At 44.6% G+C, this 25,504-nt stretch overlaps 1 protein-coding gene across 1 annotated transcript; it reads left to right on the top strand.

Annotated features, from left to right (window-relative positions):
• Window positions 1-1,939: 1,939 nt before the first annotated feature.
• On the top strand, window positions 1,940-25,504 carry nek1 (NIMA-related kinase 1; the record flags this gene model as incomplete). Its single annotated transcript, XM_079220865.1, has 35 exons — window positions 1,940-2,056; window positions 2,161-2,257; window positions 2,361-2,458; window positions 3,061-3,144; window positions 3,221-3,288; window positions 3,371-3,457; window positions 4,311-4,365; window positions 6,001-6,201; window positions 7,240-7,312; window positions 8,129-8,265; window positions 8,359-8,424; window positions 8,629-8,688; window positions 9,279-9,326; window positions 9,406-9,486; window positions 9,562-9,692; window positions 9,771-9,896; window positions 9,985-10,087; window positions 11,184-11,270; window positions 13,211-13,294; window positions 13,399-13,476; window positions 14,009-14,104; window positions 14,187-14,390; window positions 14,608-14,661; window positions 14,731-14,950; window positions 18,127-18,252; window positions 18,341-18,772; window positions 19,025-19,111; window positions 19,755-19,860; window positions 20,034-20,110; window positions 20,228-20,424; window positions 21,200-21,387; window positions 22,895-23,286; window positions 23,619-23,755; window positions 24,373-24,505; window positions 24,775-25,504. 35 exons carry the CDS (start codon window positions 1,940-1,942, stop codon window positions 24,786-24,788), a joined length of 4,344 nt encoding a protein of 1,447 aa, XP_079076991.1. The 3' UTR covers window positions 24,789-25,504.

Below are 25,504 nucleotides of genomic sequence, written 5' to 3'. Positions count from 1 at the left end.
TGGTGTTGTTTTTTTTGTGAACACAATTCAGCCAAGTAAAAATTGTTATATGAAGCCCTTAAATATTTTATGTTTTACACTCGGCACACAAACATTTGTGGGAGACTTTTTTTAAAGGGTCCTGTATTCCCTGTATGTAACCCTAACCCATCTGTTAATTACATGTGTTTGTACAACACAACAGCCCGACATTTAATAATTATGTAAAGATTTAATCACTCATGTTTATGACGAAAAATGGCTTGGTCAGAATATTCTTCGTTCCTCGATTTATATTCATAATCTGGAATGTAGTAGTATCATGATAAGAATAACAAATATTAAAGAAAAATATTTCCTATATATAAATTTAAAAAACTTATACATACAACAAATATTTGTTTAATATATATAGAACATATTTTTAATGAATACAAAAATATTATATAAATATAATTACATTTGTATAAACAAGAATATATAGAAAATATTTTTATAAATGAAAAAATATTGTATCTATAGACATTCTTTTTTTAGTTATACAGATATTTTCTATGTATATATGTTTTTAATACAAATGTATAATTCTTAAAAAAAAGATATATAATTATATTGTTTTATTTATACAAATATTTTCTGTATATTTGAATTCTATTTCCTGAGGGTTGACGCAACGGTTTCACTGGTCGATGCTCTTCAACGATTGGCTTGTGGTTGCTATGGGAAATGTCCACAGCAACAGTTATTGGGTGGAGCCTACGCCCGTCATTCCTCACGAAAGGTGACGGACAGCCACATAAACCAATCCGCGAACGAGAAGTGCGAAGGCGGCCAATGAAAACGCAGCAAAATAAACGGAACCTAGTTAGATAGAGAGCGCGAGGGGCGGGCTGTAGCAAGTTAGCAGAACCTCTGCGAGACAGCAGCGAAAAAGACTGATGGTAAGCCGAGTATTTACGTTTAAAACCCGTTTACAGGTCGCTAACTAACGGAAAGAGCTCCGGTAATCACGTCACTGAGCGCCGGGCTCACTGACACGCTGTTCGGGTCACGGAGGGCCGTCTGCCATCTTCTCCAGCGAGAGTAACGGGACGTTAGCTCAGATGCTAACTGGCATATTGTGTGTTGTGTGTCTCAGTCCTTCATGGAGCTAATATTAATAGTAATGTGTCTTTACAAGGTTACTTTGAATATATATATATATATATATATATATATATATATATATATATATATATATATATATATGTAAACTAGCTACCTTGTTCAGGTTTGGGGCAAAGGCACAAAACACACTAATGTAATTAGACATGTTGCAGAAGAGCTTCAATAACAACTGTACATAGATTATTATTTTTATTTATGAACTGGCATGCTTCCAAATGTGGTAAATAAAGATAAATGTACCGAGCAGAAAAAAATGTATATAATAATTATTACTATAATATTATTATATTACACTATTGTTTGTTTGTTTGGCGACATCTTTGCACTTTGATTGTTTTGTTTGTTCATTTAATTTAATATTATTATATTTTTTTATATATTGGCCATTTTTCTTATTCTATTAATGTATAGACTGAATAAACATTTTGTTTAATACAAAATAATTTTAATAATATATCTATCAAAAGGGATAACTGATAAGGAATTAAGATTATGTAGTTCATTTTTGAAAATCAAAGAAAAATTAAATAAGCTGGTAAACAAATATAAAACCGAGGTCTGATTATTATTATTATTATTATTATTATTATTATTATTATTATTATGTGTGTTTAGTTTTTGTACAGCCTCACCTACTAGTGAAAGGGTTTCCTATTAGAATACATGCAATGTTAAAAAGGGAACATGAAGTCCTTTTGCGTAATAGTTTAGTTTAAGGACCGTAACAGGGGACTCTTCCCACATTGCCCTCCTCTCTGCAGACCCATCACGAGCAGCCAGTCATCCCACCGACATGGACAGGTACGAACAGGTGAAGAAGATCGGCGAGGGCTCGTTCGGGAAGGCCATCCTGGTGAAGTCCAAGCAGGATGGCCACCAGTACGTCATCAAGGAGATCGGCATATCGGCGGTAAGCTCCCGGGAACGCCGTTCACGCTGCCGCTGTTCACGCTGCCGTTCACGCTGCCGTTCACGCTGCCGTTCACTCCACCGGTCTGCGTTTATCTTTTACAGATGTCGGGTAAAGAGAGGCAGGAGTCTCGGAAGGAGGTGGCCGTTCTCGCCAACATGAGCCATCCCAACATCGTCCAGTACAAAGAGTCGTTTGAAGGTATCCACACATCCCCGACCTCTCGCTGACGTTTATACGCATGGTGAGGTGAAGGTGAGGACTTCTCTGAACGTCTTCTACCGCGTTTTCTTTCTTTCTCCAGAGGGCGGCTGCCTGTACATCGTGATGGATTACTGCGAGGGCGGAGACCTCTTCAAGAAGATCAACTCTCAGAAAGGAGCGCTGTTCTCTGAAGAGAAGGTAAGCCTCCCACATTCAGATTCAACTTTATTGAGTACAAGTACATGGACAACGCAATGTCAGAATCAGAAACCGTTCATTAACCAGGAATGTTTACACAAACGAAGAATTTATCTTGGCGGAAGGTGCATGACATTAGACATGAGACGTTGGACGAGACAACAACAATCTATATATATATATATATATATATATATATATATATATATATATATATATATATATATATATATATATATATATATGACTATACAGGGTTTTTACGGTCATGGAAAACCTGTAAAGGTCATGTACATGTGTTCATTTACGCTGAGTTTGAAATAATTAATATGCTTTTAAAAGAAAGACTCAAAATATAAGCAGGCATACATACAGGCATCTATATAAATGTTTATTCTTTTAATCAAACTATTGTCTCATTCATTTGAGTCATTTAAGGTTTACTGTATGCTTTGTGTTCTCATTGTTAGTTTAAATATTACATTTACTCACTTTTTACTGTTCACACCCAGACTTCACTAAATGTTTGTCATGACATTTTGTTTAAAGTCATGAACCCACTGGTCAGAGTGTGTCTGTGTGACGTCTTCTCTTCTCTCCAGATCCTGGATTGGTTTGTGCAGATCTGCTTGGCGCTGAAGCACGTCCACGACCGCAAGATCCTCCACCGGGACATCAAGTCTCAGGTATTCCTCCCCCCAACCCTCCCTCCCTCCCGGCGTACCGTCCTGTATTCACTGGTCTCTCCGTCATGTCACGCAGAACATCTTCCTGACGAAGGACGGCACCGTGCAGCTCGGAGACTTCGGCATCGCCCGCGTGCTGACCAGGTGTGTGATGATGTCTCTATCGTCCCTTAGAGGTCCAGGAGCCGTTAAACATGAAGTCTTCTCTTCTCTTCTGGGCTCTCAGCACCGTGGAACTGGCCAGAACGTGCATCGGCACCCCGTACTACCTGTCGCCGGAGATCTGTGAAAACAAACCGTACAACAACAAAAGGTACCGAGGGTTGTTGTTCAGGCGCTCGTCTCGGTTGGAAAGGAATCTTTATTCCACCAAACCGACGATGTCGTCGCGTCTCGTTCTCTCATTGAGTGAAGCGGCTCGTCTGCAGCGTTGATTTCCTCCTGAACTTTAAGTGTTCATTTAATCCACTTCACTGACGGCAGATGAAGGAAATCAAGCAGCAGCTCAATGAGAGTTTCATCAGGAAAGAAACATTTATGTGTTTCTCCGTTTAAGGAGAGAAACTACAGGTGAAGAGGGTAATAAATAAATAAATAATGTATTTATAGATATTAACGTGAAACGTCCCCAGTAGTTTACTTGCATTCTTTTTTACATCTTTATACATCTAATTACATATGTGCTAATTTGGAGAGATTCCCAGAACATACATGTGAACATTAGATAAAACAAGGTTCAACATTTTTATTTTATTTTTTAGACATTAATCAAATGTTTACAGGAGTTTAGTTCCATGACATGATGATGAAGACTCTGCAGGTGAACACATGAACTCATACATGTCACCATGAAACTTCACCACTTCATCACTGACACTAAGAGGATTTATTGTGTTATACGTTTTATGAAATATGCAAATGAGGCTTTATGTAACGGTAACTTTTGGTGAGAAATCTACAGACGCAAAGAGAGAAAGTAGTAAAATAAATGTGTTCTCTCCTCTAGAATGAAAGAAGACGAGTTATGAAGAGAAATAGACATAAAACTAAAGTTTGAGTTTATTGAGTTTCCCTCAATGATGAAATGAGTCATTGCAGTGACTGTTGATTCTCATTGAATGGCCGTAAAGCTCAGACCCTGAGAACGTGTTCCTCTCCCTCTGCAGTGACATCTGGGCCCTCGGGTGCGTCCTGTATGAAATGTGCACCCTGAAGCACGCTGTGAGTATTCACCGTGTTCTGCTCATTCATACACGCAGATTAATGTATCACATGCAACGCTCTCAGGCTTTGATCTTTGGGGATGAGTCTCATGACCTCTGAACCTCAAGCGGTGTCTTTATTTTATCGATTGTTTTGCTCCCGTCACATTTAGTCCTGCAAGAAACAAACGTGTCTCTAGTAGAGAATTAAACGGCTATAATGGCATAAATTAGAAAGTTGAATTTGTTTGATAATTTCTTTTAGAAGAACATTTGCTACCAATGTTGGAAAATCAAAGTTTCACATTTGTTTTTGTCAGATGAGTCAGTCCATGCTTCCTAGTTTCACTGAGGAGATCAGAGTTTAACGTTTTTAACAGAATCTGGTTAAAGTAAACAGTTTATTTAGGACGAGATTTTAAAAGAGACGTGGAGAATGAAATATTTCTGATGAAATATCACAGTTTCAAACTTCGTTTTTTGCGACTTTTTGGTTCCTTGAACACGTCGGAAAGATAAAAAAAATAAAAATACAGCTTCATAGTTTACTACTACTACTACTACTACTACTACTTCTACTAATACTATGAAATATCACAGTTTCAAACTTTGTTTTGGCGGCTTTTTCAGTCCCTGCACACGTCGAAAAGATTTAAAAAATCTGTTTTTATAGTTTTACTATTACTGCTACTACTACTACTACTACTACTACTACTACTACTACTATACTACTACTACTACTACTACTACTACTACTACTACTACTACTACTACTACTATACTACTACTACTACTACACTACTACTACTACTACTACTACTACTACTACTACTACTACTACTATACTACTACTACTACTACTACTACACTACTACTACTACTACTATACTACTACTACTACTACTACTACTACTACTACTACTATACTACTACTACTACTACTACTACTACTACTACTATACTACTACTACTACTATACTACTACTACTACTACTACTACTACTACTATACTACTACTACTACTACTACTACTACTATACTACTACTACTACTACTACTACTACTACTATACTACTACTACTACTACTACTATACTACTACTACTACTATACTACTACTACTGCTACTACTACTACTACTATACTACTACTGCTACTACTACTATACTACCACTATTACTGCTACCACTATTACTGCTACTACTATACTGCTACTACTACTACTACTACTGCTATTCTACTACTTCTACTCTACTACTACTACTACTACTACTGCTATTCTACTACTTCTACTCTACTACTACTACTATACTACTGCTACTTCTACTTCTACTACTATACTTCTACTTCTACTTCTACTATTACTATTACTGCTACTACTACTATACTACTACTTCTACTCTACTACTACTATACTTCTACTTCTACTACTACTATTACTACTACTGCTACTTCTACTGCTACTATGAAACATCACAGTTCCAAACTTCATTTGGAGGCTTATCGGTCCTTGAACACATCAGAAAGATTAAAAAAAGAATCCAATGATGTCAGTTTTTACAGCTTTGTAGTTTTAAATTGGGCTTCACCTGTTGCATAGCCGCTGCTTCCTTCCATGTTGGAGTCCGGCCCTCACTCGTTCTCCCCTCCCCCAGTTTGAGGCGGGCAACATGAAGAACCTGGTTCTGAAGATCATCCGCGGCTCGTTCCCCCCCGTGTCGCCTCACTACTCCGCTGAGCTGCGCTCGCTGCTGGCGCTGCTGTTCCGCCGCAGCCCCAGGGAGCGGCCGTCCGTCGGCTGCATCCTGGACAAGCCCTTCCTCTGCGGCCGCATCGAGCGCTTCCTCACGCCGCAGGTGCAGCGGCGCGCTGACGACGCAACACAACAACAACAACACAACACAACAACACAACAACAACAACAACACAACAACACAACAACACAACACAACAACACAACAACAACAACAACAACAACACAACAACACCAACAACACAACACAACAACACAACACAACAACAACAACACAACACAACAACACAACAACAACAACACAACAACAACACAACAACAACACAACACAACAACAACACAACACCAACACAACACAACACCAACACAACACCAACACAACAACAAAACAACAACAACAACAACAACAACACAACAACAACACAATGACAACACAACAAAATGACAACACAACAACAACAACACAACAACAACACAACGACAACACAACAACAACAACAACACAACAACAACAACAACACAACACAATGACAACACAACAAAATGACAACACAACAACAACAACACAACAACAACACAATGACAACACAACAACACAACAACAACACAACAACAAAACAACAACACAACACCACAACAACAAAACAACAACACAACAACACCACCACAACAACACAACACCACCACAACAACACAACACCACCACAACAACACAACAACAACAACACAACACCACCACAACAACACAACAACAACAACACAACACCACCACAACAACAACACAACAACACAACACAACAACACAACACAACAACACAACAACAACACAACGACAACACAACGACAACACAACGACAACACAACACAACGACAACACAATGACAACACAACAACAACACAACAACAAAACAACAACACAACAACACCACCACAACAAAACAACAACACAACAACACCACCACAACACAACAACACCACCACAACAACACAACAACACCACAACACCACCACAACAACACAACAACAACACAACAACACCACCACAACAACACAACAACAACACAACAACAACAACACAACAACAACACAACAACAACAACACACCGTGGTTGAAATAACAACTTGTCTTCTCCGATTCCAGATCATCGCTCAGGAATTCCGCCATACTTTCCTTCACAAGCAGCCTAAAGCGGGTTTGATGCCGGGACCAGCAGGTCAGCAGATACTTCTAGTAGTACTTCTACTACTACTACTACTATGATTACTACTACTTCTTCTACTTCTTCCACTACTACTACTACTATGATTACTACTACTTCTTCAACTTCTTCCACTACTACTACTTCTTCTTCTTTTCTCCCCATAAAAGAGAGATGCCTGTTATAGCATAATAATATTTATAGCATAATAATATATATAACAATAATATATATAGCATAATAATATTTATAACATATAACATAATAATATATATAACAATAATATATATAACATAATATATATATAGCATAATAATATATATAACATAATAATATATATAACAATAATATATATAGCATAATATATATATATAACATAATAATATATATATAACAATAATATATATAGCATAATAATATATATAACATAATAATATATAGCATAATAATATATATAACATAATAATATATATATAACATAATAATATATAACAATAATATATATAGCATAATAATATGTATAACATATAACATAATAATATATATAACAATAATATATATAACATAATAATATATATAACAATAATATATATAGCATAATAATATTTATAACATAATAATATATATAACATAATGATATATATAACATAACAATCTCTCTTCAAGAGCACGACTTTGCGTTTGCTTCAGTGTTTGTAAAGTTCTCCCTCTGTGCATGCTGCACATGCTGCACATGCTGCACATGCTGCACATGCTGCACATGCTGCGCATGCTGCACATGTTTCACATGTTGCACATGTTTCACATGTTCCTACTTTCCCTGGCGTGTAGCCCGGCGTCCGGCCCAGAGCATCACCTCACCAGCCAGGAAGTACGGCGTGCCTCTGGCGGCCAGGAGGGCGTCGGCTGCAGCCGGGAGGCCGAGGGGCCCGGAGGCCGAGAGGAAGCCGGCCGCCAAGCAGAGGGCGGTGAGTAGCCGGTCGGGTTCCCTCCTCCGTCTGTGTGCTCCTTGTTACATCGGTGTGTCGCAGCCTCTGAACCCCGTGTCGTGTGACGCTTAGGCCCCGCCCCCTGCAGCGCCCCACAGAAGAGTGAGTCAAGTGGAGGAAGAGAGGAAGAGACTTGAGGTACAGCAGAGAGCTTGAATGTACTGATAGACTCCTTTACTCCCTCCTCCTCCCAGCATGCTCAGCTTTCCCTCTCGTTACGCTTCATCCTCCACGTTCACCCGTTCATCTGTTCTGAGCTTTTCTCCGTTAGCCAACCGCTCTCTCCAGTTTCTTTAAGAGGCTTCTTTATTTCTGTAAACGAGATCCTTTTGCCTCATGCAGGACGGCCTCAGGAAGAAAAGGATGGAGCTGATTGAGAAAGAAAGGAAACAGAGAGAGCAGGTGAGTGTTTGTTAAAGGGACAGTACCGATGTGCAGAAGTGTGTCTGTGTGAGCTTCTTCTTCTGCAGAGTTTCACTGCAGCAGAGTGATGTTCTGTGTGACGTATTTTAGACTCCTAAAAGATCCTCCATCAGTTTAAGTGAACGCTATATTTAGAACATCTTCATCTCTTTACCTTGGTGTCAGACACACCTTTCTGAAATGACAGTGATGATATTTTGGACAGACATGGAAACACAGCAGAACATTGCTTTCACTCCATCTACTGTCGTAAAACACTGATTCAAAGTGCTTCACATAAAACCATTAAAAGCATCAAAACATAATGCAGAGAAAACAAGATTTAAAAACAATTAAAAAAAATCATTTTAAAATAGTAAAAAAGCAAAAAATTTAATATTTTGATATTGATATCCTTGAATCTGGTTCAGTTAAAGGCAACAGCAAACAGAAAAGTCTTCATTCTGGATCTAAAGGAGCTGAGGGTCTCTGAGGGTCTCAGCAGACCTGCAGCTTTCACCTGAAAAGCTGAAGAGTTTCTGATGGACGAGCAAGCGGCTGGAAGTGTAACCACAGTTTTATTCCTTCAGGTGTTCCTGTTGAAAGCCGATCAAATGAAGAGATATGAAAAAGAAAAGGTATCAGTTATTGTTTTTTCTCTACTTTGATGTTACAAGTCATGTCTCCATCTGAAGCTGAAGCATTGCTCTGTGACAGATGAGCCGTATAAACCAGGCCAGAGAACAAGGCTGGAAACACGTGCTGAGCTCTAGTGGAGGCAGCAGCCCCGAGAGGAAGGTACTGCATTCAGTTCTCCTGCGTCTCGTGACTGGCCCTCCTTCAGCTCACGGCCCTCTCTGTGCCTGTCCTCAGTGTTTTGCAGGCGGAGGGAAGGGGGCGTCCCCGAGCCCTGCGCACCCGTACGAGCACCACCACGCCGCCCTGGACCGCCTGGCCAGACCGCCGCCCAGAGACGCGTCTGCAGGACCGGGCGGTCCCATCCGGTGAGTCCCAGACGTCCCCAGGTGAGTTCCTGTGTGTTGAACACCGTTTCCTTAACCTCCTCCTCCGTCTGTGAGCAGCGTCCCGGCCGCCGCCGGCCCGGTTCTGCCCAACGGACCGGCCCGGCTCCTGAACTGCGACGCCGTCAACATCAGGAGGGAGCTGCAGCGGCTGCAGCACGTCTCCAAGCCGGCTCACGTCAGCCGGTCAGTCCGGCAGCTTCTGGACTCGAGCTCCTCCGGCATCCTCGCTCCGGTCACCAATTTACGGTTTTATTCCGTTTTTTCTCTTCAGGCCGCGAGGTCAGGCGGCCGGAGGACGCGCCTATCAGGTGGAGGAGTTCCTCCAGCGCAAGAGGGAAGCCATGCTCAACAAAGTCCGGGCCGAGGGACAGCTGGTACGTAGAGACCCCTCGCTCACTCACACAGTGTAGTAAAAGTCATGTAAATGTGTTATATTCATGTGTTCATGTCGTTCATTTACGCTGAGTTTGAAATAATGAATATGCTTTAAAAAGAGACTCAAAATATAAGCAGGCATACATACAGGCATCTATATACATGTTTATTCTTTTAATCAAACTATTGTCTCATTCATTTGAGTCATTTAAGGTTTACTGTATGCTTTGTGTTCTCATTGTTAGTTTAAATACTACATTTACTCACTTTTTACTGTTTACACCCAGATTTCACTAAATGTTTGGCATGAAAATTTGGTTTAAAGTCATGAAAAAGTCATGGAAATACACTGGTCAGAATGGACCCAGTACATTATATATTGTATATTATATATTGCTACTTCTGCCAAATCCTACAAAGCACCAGCCAGGTTTCAGCTCATCCTTTTGGTTCATGAGGTTCGAGGCCCGCCAGCTCTCACTGGAAAAATAAAAAACATTAGCGACCTATCGTTAGCTAGCTGTTTAGCACAAATAGCATTGAGCCAGAGGAGCTGAGGAAAGAAGAACATATGAGAAGCCAAAAGGGAAAAATGAAACTCGTATAGTTTATAAAGCAAAGGCTCTGTTTGCTTTCTGAACGTTGTTCTGCATGAACAGTTTTCAGCCACTAGGGGGCAGAACTGACTGATGACGTTCTCGCCGTTTAACGTTGTTGTTGTTGTCTAAGCGAGGTCCGTTTAGGTCCACAGGACGTGGAGACACTCTTTCACGGTGGAAACTCGTATCTCGCTCCCACTTTTTCATATGAGTGAATAAGTGTTTTGCAGTTTGGATAAAGAACGCTGCTTTTAAAAGACATTTTAGTGAGAAATTTAGATTTCAACACCAATCATCCCTCTGAAGTTGTGTTTTCTGGCCACTCGACTTTAAGTCCAGTATTCACAGCCTGGTTGTGTCTCACCCCCTGAGGAACGCCAGATTGGTGACGTTTCTTCTCCAGCTAGCTGCTAGCGTTTATTCACGAAGACGCATTGCTTCCTGCGGGCCCGAGCTCATGACCGCTAGACGTTAAGTGCGTCCCGTGTGTGAACAGGGCGCTCGGCAACACCTGGCAGCGACCTATGGGAGCCGGGCCGGTTCCCTCTGGTACCGGAGACCCAGAGCCAACAAGGAGGAGGAGGTAGGAGTCCGGAGGGGCCCTGAACGCCTCACCGGCTGCAGCGCGTCTGGCTTTGTGCTCGCCGTCCTTCATATGCACCAAAACCCACCCGACATCCCATAATGCAACCCGGCAGCTCGAACCCATGTGTGCTGTTCCACTTTGTGTTCGCCTCCCCAGCCATGGCCGTTCACAACAATAAATACCATTTTGTTTGTTCTTTGCGTCCCATTTCAGATAACCACTCCCACCTCCTTTTTAAAGTGGTTTATTGCAGCTTTTTGTTGCTTTGAACCGAGCTCATAAATACATGCATCTTTGTTGTTACCTGTAAACACGTGTTCATTATTCTGGCTGATGTGTTCATGTTATGGTTTCTAAGTGTTTCCTGTGAATGCGTTGTTTTGTTATTATAATTTATTGTATAATTGTGAGCGCCCTGGTCTCTGTATGCTAGTTTACAGCGTGAACCTCTCTGTGTGCTAGTTTACAGTGTGAACTCCTCTCTGTATGCTAGTTTACAGCGTGAACTCCTCTCTGTATGCTAGTTTACAGTGTGAACTCCTCTCTGTATGCTAGTTTACAGTGTGAACTCCTCTCTGTATGCTAGTTTACAGTGTGAACTCCTCTCTGTGTGCTAGTTTACAGTGTGAACTCCTCTCTGTATGCTAGTTTACAGCGTGAACTCCTCTCTGTATGCTAGTTTACAGCGTGAACTCCTCTCTGTATGCTAGTTTACAGCGTGAACTCCTCTCTGTATGCTAGTTTACAGTGTGAACTCCTCTCTGTATGCTAGTTTACAGCGTGAACTCCTCTCTGTATGCTAGTTTACAGCGTGAATTCCTCTCAGTATGCTAGTTTACAGCGTGAACCTCTCTGTATGCTAGTTTACAGCGTGAACTCCTCTCTGTATGCTAGTTTACAGCGTGAACTCCTCTCTGTGTGCTAGTTTACAGCGTGAACTCCTCTCTGTATGCTAGTTTACAGCGTGAACTCCTCTCTGTATGCTAGTTTACAGCGTGAACCTCTCTGTATGCTAGTTTACAGCGTGAACTCCTCTCTGTATGCTAGTTTACAGCGTGAACTCCTCTCTGTATGCTAGTTTACAGCGTGAACTCCTCTCTGTATGCTAGTTTACAGCGTGAACTCCTCTCTGTATGCTAGTTTACAGCGTGAACTCCTCTCTGTATGCTAGTTTACAGCGTGAACTCCTCTCTGTATGCTAGTTTACAGCGTGAACTCCTCTCTGTATGCTAGCTTACTGCGTGAACTCCTCTCTGTATGCTAGTTTACAGCGTGAACTCCTCTCTGTATGCTAGCTTACTGCGTGAACTCCTCTCTGTATGCTAGTTTACAGCGTGAACTCCTCTCTGTATGCTAGCTTACAGCGTGAACTCCTCTCTGTATGCTAGCTTACAGCGTGAACTCCTCTCTGTATGCTATCTTACAGCGTGAACCTCTCTGTATGCTAGTTTACAGCGTGAACTCCTCTCTGTATGCTAGTTTACAGCGTGAACTCTCTGTGTGCTAGTTTACAGCGTGAACTCCTCTCTGTGTGCTAGTTTACAGCGTGAACTCCTCTCTGTATGCTAGTTTACAGCGTGAACTCCTCTCTGTATGCTAGTTTACAGCGTGAACTCCTCTCTGTATGCTAGTTTACAGCGTGAACTCCTCTCTGTATGCTAGTTTACAGCGTGAACTCCTCTCTGTATGCTAGCTTACTGCGTGAACTCTGTATGCTAGCTTACAGCGTGAACTCCTCTCTGTATGCTAGCTTACAGTGTGAACTCCTCTCTGTATGCTAGCTTACAGCGTGAACTCCTCTCTGTATGCTAGCTTACAGTGTGAACTCCTCTCTGTATGCTAGCTTACAGTGTGAACTCCTCTCTGTATGCTAGCTTACAGTGTGAACTCCTCTCTGTATGCTAGTTTACAGCGTGTTCTCCTCTCTGTGTTCCCAGGAGTACTTGTCCAGGCTGAGGCAGATCCGCCTGCAGAACTTCAACGAGCGTCAGCAGATCAAAGCCCGGCTCAGAGGAGAGAAGGTACCGCCCTCATGTTCTGAGAGATGACGTTTAATGAGTGTTTTTTTCTCTGACTGTGTGTGTGTGTGTGTGTGTGTGTGTGTGTGTGTGTGTGTGTTCTTCAGTATGACAGCGATGGTTCTGACAGCCAGGCGTCCAGCGAGGAAGCGGAGCACCGGAGGAAGAAGATCGAGGCTTTAAAAGTGAGTCCTCCAGCAGAACTTTCAGGTGGCTGGAACAGTCAGAGTCCTCCGCGGCCACACAGGTGCATGCTGGGTAGTGGCGCAGCCCCAGGTCAGAGCTGGGCCAGAACCAGCTCTGGTCCGGGCTCTCTCTTCCACCGATGGCGTTTGGTATTTTGCAGTTTGAATAATGAAAACTGCTGGACATTAGTAAGCTTAAAACAAAATACTTTTATTGACGAATAATAATTAGAATGTGACATTTTTGCTATTGAGGCTTTCAGTATTTTAGCACACTGGATGTCCGTCCATCTAAGCCTGGATTTTGGGAAGACCATCAGTTACTAGACTACTTCAGCTTGTTCTCCTGCTGGTTTTAATGAGGTCAGAGATGTAGCGCGATGCTCGACCAGCAGGAGGCGGTAAAGTCCGAGAATCAATTCTACAGTTAACTGGAAACCATAAAATATAATAAAACACCTCAGTGTTCGAAAGGCTCTGACTTATCGAGACAACTAAAGACGTTTTTGCTGCCCTCATTGTTGCCTCACAGGCTCAGGCCAACGCCCGTGCCGCCGTCCTGAAAGAACAACTAGAGAAGAAGAGGAGAGAAGCTCAGGAGCGGGAAAAGAGAGCTTGGGAGGACCACGTAAGCTCTGATCTGTGCACGCTCACACGCTGCTTTTCCTAACCGGTGTGCGAGTTCAGTCCAATCTTGTGTGCCGTGGTAGCTTGCAGCTCGGGGGGTGAAGGTCGGCATCGCGGCGGCATCACCAGCAGCTTCATCAGCAGCAGCAGCTTCATTAGCAGCAGCATCTTCATCAGCAGCAGCAGCAGCTTCGTCTACCTCTGACGGTCCTCTTCCTCAGCCTCTGGACCCGGAGGCCAGACCTGCAGCCATATCCATGACCGCCGCCCTGAAGAACGTTGGAGCGGTCAGCTTACTTTCACCAAGCCGGTCACACCGGGAGTTAAATCATAGTGAAAATCACTCACTGGAGCATTTATACCAGTTCATGAAACTATTAAAACAGTCGTCAGCGTGCTGTTTACAGTCGGTGTTTGAGACGGGACCCGCTGCCCTACGATGTACAGTATTGTTGTGTTTTATGTTCTTCTTAGCGATATCAATTTAGTCTTTTGTGTTGACAGATGACTCCGCTGAAGGAGAAGTCGACTGAACCAGAGACCGATGCAGTCGTCCAGGTGAGTTCATGACCTCTGATTCTCCTCTGCGTCGACATTCGGGAAGATAATTCTACTTCATCGTGTCAGAGTGAGAAAAAGCAGATTCTGCGGCGGCTGAACCAGAACCTGAAGGCCCAGAGCCCGCTGGAGGCGGAGCCTGTGGAGCCTGTGGAGCCGCTGGAGGCGGAGCTTGTGGAGGCGGAGCCGCGACCGCCGTCGAACGGAGACCGGAAGAAGTGGGACGCAGCAGAAGCTCCCGTCCTCCCCGTGGCTCAGCAGACCTGGGAGGAAACCGGCACCTTGACCGGTGAGTCGAGCCCCAAAGTGTTGAAGGGAACTCCTGTCCCGTGTTTTTAACGTCTGTCCAGGATTGAGGGAGAACATCTAGCGTCCTCGAAAAGAGATTTTTAAGTGTCTGACGGCATAAATAAATAAGAAATTATTCTTTTCTCTTTACCTTTCTGTAAATATAACGTTGCATCCGTATTGTTGACATCATCTTTGAATATATTCATCCACCAGCATCAAAATCCTTCAGATAACTCTGACATCAGGTGCTGTTCGCTCTCTCGTCACATGACACAGTAACATGATGTCATTGGACACGGCTGTTTCTTAGACACAAAAGAAACATGAGAAAATGAGTTTAATAATACCGAAGTTAACTTTTTACCAAAAGTTAAATTGACAAGAGCTCATGACTCTCTCTCTCTCTTCTCTCTCTTTCTTTCTTTCTTTCTTTCTTTCTTTCTCCTCTCTCCCTCGCTCTCCTTCTCTTTCCTTCTCCCTCCTTCTCCCTCCTTCTCCCTCCTTCTCCCTCCTCCTTCTCTCTCCTTCTTCTTCTCCCTCCTTCTCCCTCCTTCTCCTTCTCTCTCCTTCTTTCTCCTCTCTCCCTCGCTCTCCTTCTCTCTCCTTCTCCCTCCTTCTCCCTCCTTGTCTCTCCTTCTTTTTCCTCTCTCCCTCGCTCTCCTTCTCTCTCCTTCTCCCTTCTTCTCCCTCCTTCTCCTTCTCTCTCCTTCTCCCTTCTTCTCCCTCCTTCTCTCTCCTTCTCCCTCCTTCTCCCTCCTTCTCTCTCCTTCTTTCTCCTCTCTCCCTCGCTCTCCTTCTCTCTCCTTCTCCCTCCTTGTCTCTCCTTCTTTCTCCTCTCTCCCTCGCTCTCCTTCTCTCTCCTTCTCCCTCCTTCTCCTTCTCTCTTCTTCTCCCTTCTTCTCTCTCCTTCTCCTTCTTTCTCCTCTCTCCCTCGCTCTCCTTCTCTCTCCCTCGCTCTCCTTCTCTCTCCTTCTCCCTCCTTCTCCCTCCTTGTCTCTCCTTCTCCCTCCTTGTCTCTCCTTCTCCCTTCTTCTCCCTCCTTCTCTCTCCTTCTCCCTTCTTCTCCCTCCTTCTCCCTTCTTCTCCCTCCTCCTTCTCTCTCCTTCTCCCTTCTTCTCCCTCCTTCTCCCTCCTTCTTTCTCCTCTCTCCTTCTTTCTCCTCTCTCCTTCTCTCTCCTTCTCCCTCCTTCTCCCTCCTTCTCCCTCCTTCTCCTTCTCGCTCCTTCTCCCTCCTTCTCTCTCCTTCTCCCTCCTTCTCCTTCTCTCTCCTTCTCCCTCCTTCTCCCTCCTTCTCCTTCTCTCTCCTTTTTTCTCCTCTCTCCTTCTCCCTCCTTCTCCTTCTCTCTCCTTCTCCCTCCTTCTCCCTCCTTCTCCCTTCTTCTCTCTCCTTCTCCCTCCTTCTCTCTCCTTCTCTTTCTCCCTCCTTCTTCTTCTCCCTCCTTCTCTCTCCTTCTCCTTCTCTCTCCTTCTCCTTCTCCTTCTCCCTCCTTCGCTCTCCTTCTCTCTCCTTCTCCCTCCTTCTCCTTCTCCCTTATTCTCTCTCCTTCTCCTTCTCCTCTCTCTCCTTCGCTCTCCTTCTCCTTCTTCCTCCTTCTCTCTGATTCTCCTTCTCCCTCCTTCTCCTTCTCTCTCCTTTTTTCTCCTCTCTCCTTCTCTCTCCTTCTCCCTCCTTCTCCTTCTTTCTCCTCTCTCCCTCGCTCTCCTTCTCTCTCCTTCTCCCTCCTTCTCCCTCCTTGTCTCTCCTTCTTTCTCCTCTCTCCCTCGCTCTCCTTCTCTCTCCTTCTCCCTCGCTCTCCTTCTCTCTCCCTCCTTCTCCCTCCTTCTCCCTCCTTGTCTCTCCTTCTCCCTTCTTCTCCCTTCTTCTCCCTCCTTCTCCTTCTCCCTTCTTTTCCCTCCTCCTTCTCTCTCCTTCTCCCTTCTTCTCCCTCCTTCTCCCTCCTTCTCCTTCTCTCTCCTTCTTTCTCCTCTCTCCTTCTCCCTCCTTCTCCTTCTCTCTCCTTCTCCCTCCTTCTCCCTTCTTCTCTCTCCTTCTCCCTCCTTCTCTCTCCTTCTCCCTCCTTCTTCTTCTCCCTCCTCTCTCCTTCTCCCTCCTTGTCTCTCCTTCTCCCTTCTTCTCCCTCCTTCTCCTTGTCTCTCCTTCTCCCTTCTTCTCCCTCCTTCTCCTTCTCTCTCCTTTTTTCTCCTCTCTCCTTCTCCCTCCTTCTCCTTCTCTCTCCTTCTCCCTCCTTCTCCCTTCTTCTCTCTCCTACTCCCTCCTTCTCTCTCCTTCTCTTTCTCCCTCCTTCTTCTTCTCCCTCCTTCTCCCTCCTTCTCTCTCCTTCTCCTTCTCCCTCCTTCTCCTTCTCCCTCCTTCGCTCTCCTTCGCTCTCCTTCTCTCTCCTTCTCCCTCCTTCTCCCTTATTCTCTCTCCTTCTCCTTCTCCTCTCTCTCCTTCTCCCTCCTTCTCCTTCTCCCTTATTCTCTCTCCTTCTCCTTCTCCTCTCTCTCCTTCGCTCTCCTTCTCCTTCTTCCTCCTTCTCTCTGATTCTCCTTCTCCCTCCTTCTCCTTCTCTCTCCTTTTTTCTCCTCTCTCCTTCTCTCTCCTTCTCCCTCCTTCTCCTTCTCCCTCCTTCTCCTTCTCTCTCCTTCTCCCTCCTTCTCCCTTCTTCTCTCTCCTTCTCCCTCCTTCTCTCTCCTTCTCTTTCTCCCTCCTTCTTCTTCTCCCTCCTTCTCCCTCCTTCTCTCTCCTTCTCCTTCTCTCTCCTTCTCCCTCCTTCTCCCTTCTTCTCTCTCCTTCTCCCTCCTTCTCTCTCCTTCTCTTTCTCCCTCCTTCTTCTTCTCCCTCCTTCTCCCTCCTTCTCCCTCCTTCTCCTTCTCCCTCCTTCTCCTTCTCTCTCCTTCTCCCTCCTTCTCCCTTCTTCTCTCTCCTTCTCCCTCCTTCTCTCTCCTTCTCTTTCTCCCTCCTTCTTCTTCTCCCTCCTTCTCCCTCCTTCTCTCTCCTTCTCCTTCTCCCTCCTTCTCTCTCCTTCTCCCTCCTTCTCCTTCTCCCTTATTCTCTCTCCTTCTCCTCTCTCTCCTTCGCTCTCCTTCTCCTTCTTCTTCCTTCTCTCTGATTCTCCTTCTCTCTCCTCTCCTTCTCTCTCCTTCTTCCTCCTTCTCTCTGATTCTCCTTCTCCTTCTCTCTCCTTCTCTCAGCCATCTCAGCGTCTCCAGAGGATGAGCCGTCTGCTGCTGCCGACAGGAGGAGGTGGGAGGCGGGAGTTCCTCTGGTTCTCTCTGTGGCCCGACGGACTCTGGAGGAGACGATCATCGGCACCATCGGTGAGTTCCCATCAACCCGAGCGACGGCGCAGGGTCGTGCACGTGAAAGTGCACGTGAAAATAAACGCGTCTCCCGTCTGTGTGTCAGAGCTGACGGCGGGGGAGGTGATCCAGATGGCGGCGCTGCAGGACGAGGCTCACAGGAAGGTGTGGGGATCGGGTCCAGACTCCCAGGTGCTGAGGCTCCTTCAGGAGGCGGAGCTTCAGCCTCTCACACAGCCGCTGGAGGCGGAGCTTCAGCCTCTCACGCAGCCGCTGGAGGCGGAGCTTCAGCCTCTCACGCAGCCGCTGGAGGCGGAGCTTCAGACTCTCACGCAGCAGCTGGAGGCGGAGCTTCAGACTCTCACGCAGCCGCTGGAGGCGGAGCTTCAGCCTCTCACACAGCCGCTGGAGGCGGAGCTTCAGCCTCTCACGCAGCAGCTGGAGGCGGAGCTTCAGCAGCAGCTGGAGGCGGAGCTTCAGCCTCTCACGCAGCAGCTGGAGGACGTCGCCGTCGGAGAGGACCAGACCTGCGGCCCCGGTTAGTCTTCTCTCTTCCTCACTCAGGTCGATGAGCTTTAGGAGTTTAGTTTAAAAAGATTCTTATTTTTAATCAGAGTTTACAAACCAATAAAACAACAGGAAGCTCAACAGTGAGATGAATAAAACCAACTGGTACAATGAGAACAAACTCAGGAGTAGAACAATAAATAAAAAAGATAATAACAGGAATAAAATAAAGCGGTAAAAAGCGGATATGAAATAAAAGCCGGTCTGTCAAATGTTTCTGCAGCCGAGGAGGAAGCGACGTCCTCTAAAGCGGCGCCGCCCGCCGTGACCCGGAGCCCCGAGGTCCAGAAGGAGAGCGGCGAGGTTCTGGGTCAGTGTGACGCTCGAGTCCTTCACGGAGACCAAAACATACATTTATTCTTTCTGGATTCATGTTCTCGCTCCTGATGTTTCCGCTGCGCTTCATCAGTTCTAATAGAATGTTGTTGTTGTTTTTCTAAATATATTTATTAAGATTTTAACTTTACGAGACAGAACTTTAAGGATACAATACAAAAGAAAGTTGAAATAGAAAACAACAACACACAGCAAATAATAAACGCATTCACACATCACCAGTCTGACATAAGTACATCTTGGTTAGTAGACTTGGTCGCTTTGAGTCGGCATCGGTACCAGTGTGTTTAATCTGGCTGAGCTCCACGCCTGAGACCGGTTTCCATGTCTTGACGTTGTCATGGAGGCTGTGGGTCGACTCTTCCAAAAGCCCCTGATACCAATCGTCCGTATCTTTAGAAATGCAGCATTTAAGAATAGTCTCTAATAGACGTCGTCTTCTGCATGTTGGCAACATTGTTGCCCCGGAACATCCGGACCGGTTCTTAAGCTGTGAGTTAAACATCAAAAGGTCCGGGTTGTCTCTTGTTTCACGGCTTTGATCCACTTCTGTTGTTCCTGAATATCTTCTATGAGTGAACTCAACCTGAAGCTAAAGTATATTTCTAAATCTGCAGACCCAGCAGGCGTGGAGTCGTTGGTTCTGGAGGAGACGCCGATGCGGACCTCACGTCCTCCCGCTGCGGTGCAGCAGGCCTGGCAGCAGGAAGCCCGGCGGCCGATGTGACTGATCCTCTCTTTACTTTAATATTAAGAATGAATCTTAAGTTTGATTTGAAAGGGCAGATTTCTGTCATTATTTACCACGCTCAATATGTGTTAAAAAACAGGATTTTTTTTTTAATGTTTGGAGTGATAAAAGTCTTTCGTGGAGCTAAAGTGTGTTTTCCTCTCAGGCCACCAGAGGGCGCAATAAGACCAGCTCTCCCTGAAGAGGCCGAGAGGAGCGCCGAGAAACCAGCCGAGTCCTCCAGTAAGGTTCATGTCCAGAGAGTCACTTCCTGTTGTCTCTGTGGTTGCAACCTTTAACCGTGTGTGTGTGTGTGTGTGTGTGTGTGTGTGTGTGTGTGTGTGTGTGTGTCCCCTGCAGCCCCCAGCTCTCCCCTCTTCATGAAGCTCTCCTCCCCGGCTCTCCGGCGTACCGCCGCCCTGGCTCTCCTCTCGGCTCAGTCCTCGGTGGACGAGTCGTCCTCGTCTCGCTCGCGCTCCGTGTCTCCGCTGCGCCGGCAGCACCACGCGCTGCTGCTCGGCCTCTCCACCGGCATGTTCGACGCCAACAACCCCAAGGTGGTGAGCGGGGTGTACGGGCGCGGGGGAAGGGATGCGTTGCTAGGGGGCGGAGACTGTTGTCGGGACTCGGAGTGTTTTTAGGAAGCGGTTCACTCTTCTGTATTAACGAGCTGGAACACATTCATCACAGCGTGAAGCTGCAGAGAGCGTCCATCAGCCGACTGTCACCACCTGCAGGGGACGTGTGGGACCTGCAGCACACACACACACACACACACACACACACACACACACACACACACACACACGCAGGCACGAGTACACATACACGCACATATGCACACACACACACGCACATACACAGCCACACACATATACACACCCACATACACACACACACACATATACACACACAAGCGCATACACACACACCACATATACACACACACACACCACATATACACACGCACGAGCACACGCACATTTACACACACACACGCACAGCTGCACAGAATATAAACCTGGTCGGCTTTGTCAGTGCGACTAGTTTCCATATTATAATTATAAATATTATTATATATAATATTCGACCAAATCTCCCCAACTTTGAATTTCTTCAAATTTGGTACAGAAATCCACCTTCAGTCGTGATTTACCTGATTTAGAAATTGGAGGTCAAAGGTCACTGTGACCTCACAAAAACCCATTTTAGGCCAAGACTGAAGAATGCAGTCTGTAATATTTGTGGAAGTTTATATCCACAGACTGTGGATCTGTACAGTAATCCTGAGTGAGGTGATAGTAGATAAATAAAGTGTCCCTGCGCCTCCAGATGCTGAGGACGTGCTCGCTGCCGGACCTCAGCCGGCTCTTCAGCGCTCAGCGGGACGCGGCTAAAGACGAAGACGCCGTCGCCCCCGACGACCACGACGGCAACGACCTGGAGATCGAGGACCTGGAGGACGCGGCCAAAGACGACGAAGACGAAGATGAAGACGAGGAGCAGTCGGAGGCCGAAGAGTAAGACGAGCGGCCCGGAGTCTGTTGCTTTTATTAACCCATAAGAACCCGTTTCTCCTTCAAGGAACATGATGGGGACATAATACAGAACCCATGTATACATATACACATAATACAGAACCATTGTATACATATACACATAATACAGAACCCATGTATACATATACATATAATACAGAACCCATGTATACATATACACATAATACAGAACCCATGTATACATATACATATACATATAATACAGAACCCATGGATACATATACATATAATACAGAACCCATGGATACATATACACATAATACAGAACCCATGTATACATATACATATACATATAATACAGAACCCATGTATACATATACATATAATACAGAACCCATGTATACATATACATATAATACAGAGCCGATGTATACATATACACATAATACAGAACCCATGTATACATATACATATAATACAGAGCCGATGTATACATATACACATAATACAGAACCCATGTATACATATACACATAATACAGAACCCATGTATACATATACATATACATATACATATAATACAGAACCCATGTATACATATACATATAATACAGAACCCATGTATACATATACACATAATACAGAACCCATGTATACATATACATATATAGAACACATTTATACTTATACACATACTATAGAACACATTTATACACATACATATACACATATAACACATTATACATATACACATAATACAGAGCACATAGAACACATCTATACACATACATATACACATATAACACATTTATACATATACACATATTACAGAACACATAGAACACATTTATACTTATACACAGAATACAGAACACATATAACACATTTATACATATGCACATAATACAGACCACATAGAACACACAGAACACATTATACATATACACATAATACAGAACACATATAACACATTTATACTTATACACAGAATACAGAACACATATAACACATTTATACTTATACACAGAATACAGAACACATATAACACATTTATACTTATACACAGAATACAGAACACATATAACACATTTATACTTATACACAGAATACAGAACACATATAACACATTTATACATATACACATACTACAGAACACATATAACACATTTATACATATACACATACTACAGAACACATATAACACATTTATACTTATACACAGAATACAGAACACATATAACACATTTATACTTATACACAGAATACAGAACACATATAACACATTTATACATATACACATAATACAGAACCCATAGAACACATTTATGACATTGTTTTCAAAATAGTGTCAAGACATCTTGGAAAGTCACATGACCCACCAAGAGGTTCAGTAGGCGTCACTCAGGGACTTCATGAGTTATAATCAAGGATGAAGCTCTATAAGGAACTTTCCAGAACACTTAAAGGACGAGTGACGCCTGAGTTAAACTATGAAAACATGGTTTGAACTTCTGTGTGTCTCCGTTCAGAGCGTACGAGGACGAAGACCTGCGGGACATCCGGGCCTCCATGGAGCGGCTGCTGCAGGAGGAGGGCGACCTGATGAGGAGGAGCCCGACGGGGGGCGGAGCCGGAGACTTCAACGGGAACCCGGAGGAAGAGGAGGAGGAGGAGGAGGAAGACGACGACGACCAGGAACTTTTCCACAGGATCTCCACTGAGATCGACGGCAGCAGCCAGATGGCTGTAGACGACGACGATGATGATGACGATGACGACGATGATGACGATGAAGATGATGAAGAGGAGGAGGAGGAATGCTCTAATGGGAGTGGCGGTGACGAGGAAGCAGGGGAGCCGCTCACCAACGGCGGAGGAGAGGAGAACCACAGCAGCCAGCTCAACGAGGAGTGGCATTCAGGTACCAGCAACAGTTTGTAAAACATAACACTTTATTTAACTATTTTAATCCAGTTTGTATTTTATTGTAGGTACAAACGCTAATTTAGCTGAGCAACTCTTCACACTCATCTCACAAAACTATGCCTGCTTGTAAAAACACATTTTCTTGATTTAAAGGGACAGTACCCATCTTTAGACTCCATTCACTAAAACACTGATTTAACCTCAGAGCTCAGGAGCTGCTGCTCTGCTGCTGCATCACCTGGTAGTGAGTTTGAGTTGAGAGACACAAACTTGTCTTCTGTCACTTTTAATATTCATATATATAAAATAAATGCTGCTGCTCCACAGACGGCAGTGGCGAGGAGCCGGGTGGAGAAGAAGCCTCGCACCACGACAGCATCTTCAGCCGCCTGGAAGAGCTCCGCTTCAACCTGGAGCAGCAGATGGGCTTCGAGAAGTTCATCGAGGCTTACAACAAGATAAAGGTACTGTTGTGTGTTGTGTAGGATACAGTTTGTGTACTGTGTAGGATACAGGTTGTGTACTGTGTAGGATGCAGGTTGTGTACTGTGTAGGATGCAGGTTGTGTACTGTGTAGGATACAGGTTGTGTACTGTGTAGGATACAGGTTGTGTACTGTGTAGGATACAGGTTGTGTACTGTGTAGGATGCAGGTTGTGTACTGTGTAGGATGCAGGTTGTGTACTGTGTAGGATGCAGGTTGTGTACTGTGTAGGATGCAGGTTGTGTACTGTGTAGGATGCAGGTTGTGTACTGTGTAGGATGCAGGTTGTGTACTGTGTAGGATGCAGGTTGTGTACTGTGTAGGATACAGGTTGTGTACTGTGTAGGATGCAGGTTGTGTACTGTGTAGGATGCAGGTTGTGTACTGTGTAGGATGCAGGTTGTGTACTGTGTAGGATACAGGTTGTGTACTGTGTAGGATGCAGGTTGTGTACTGTGTAGGATGCAGGTTGTGTACTGTGTAGGATGCAGGTTGTGTACTGTGTAGGATACAGGTTGTGTACTGTGTAACATGTGTCTGATCTCTACATGTTCACAACACCAGACTTAGTAAAACCGATTGTTTGTTTATTTTAAGGCGATCCATGAAGACGAGGACGAGAACATCGACCTGGGCTCCAGCCTGGTCTTGAACATTTTGGGCACTGAGCACCAGCATCTGTATCCCAACATCCTGCACCTCGTCATGGCGGACGGGGCGTACCAAGAAGGTGAGGGGGGTCTTCTTCTTCTTCTTCTTCTTCTTCTTCTTCTTCTTCTTCTTCTTCTTCTTCTTCCTCTTCTTCTTCAGGTGCATCCTCTCTCTGAACATCTCCACTTGACGATTCTTTTGTTTTTCTATTTTTACTTTCTTAAAGCGGATTTTATATTATATTAAAACAGATTTTATATATATCTCTCTCTCTCTTTCTCTCTCTCTCTTTCTCTTTCTCTCTCTCTCTTTCTCTCTCTCTCTTTCTCTCTCTCTCTCTCTCCTCAGATAACGATGAGTAGCTTCCTGTGTGGAGCTGAGAGATCTTCCTCTTCCTCGTGAGCAGGATCTCTGATCTCTGCATGACATCATCATGTCTCAGGCTCTCTCCCTTTGCATGCTGGGTAACGAACACTCCAGGCTGTTTCATACTGTTTGTCTATCACCACCTGACACCATGTTTTCTAACCAGTGTTCATTCAGAAGTGCATTATTTATAAAAACACATTCTCACCAACCAAAGTTAACTTAGAAGTTCAGTTAAATGTGTGAATGAAAGTCTGTAAACGTTTTTAAACGACGGTTTAGACGCGGTGGCATTTTATTTTGGCGGGCAAAGATCTGGTCCTCTCAGGTGCTCTCTTCTCTCTCTTCTCTCTCTTCTCTCCTCTCCCCTTCTCTTTCTTCTCTTCTCTCTCTTCTCTTCAGGTCCCCTCCTCCTCAGAACCAGCTGAATCTCTTTTCTTACGACTCTTTTCACCGACGCAGCAACTTCAATGTTTTTTCCACGTTTTTTAAGGCGGTTGATTTTATTTGATGTAGCGTAGCACGTCGTAGCATGTCGTAGCACGCCATAGCGCGGCGTAGCATGTCGTAGCGCGACGTAGCGCGGCGTAGCGCGGCGTAGCGCGGCGTAGCGCGGCGTAGCGCGACGTAGCGCGACGTAGCGCGGCGTAGCGCGACGTAGCGCGGCGTAGCGCGACGTAGCGCGACGTGCTTTACGGGGAGAATGGGTGAT

This window comes from Taurulus bubalis, assembly GCF_910589615.1.
Source record: "Taurulus bubalis genome assembly, chromosome: 7".
Lineage (NCBI taxonomy): Eukaryota > Metazoa > Chordata > Actinopteri > Perciformes > Cottidae > Taurulus > Taurulus bubalis.
This window is presented reverse-complemented; position numbering and strand designations above follow the sequence as displayed.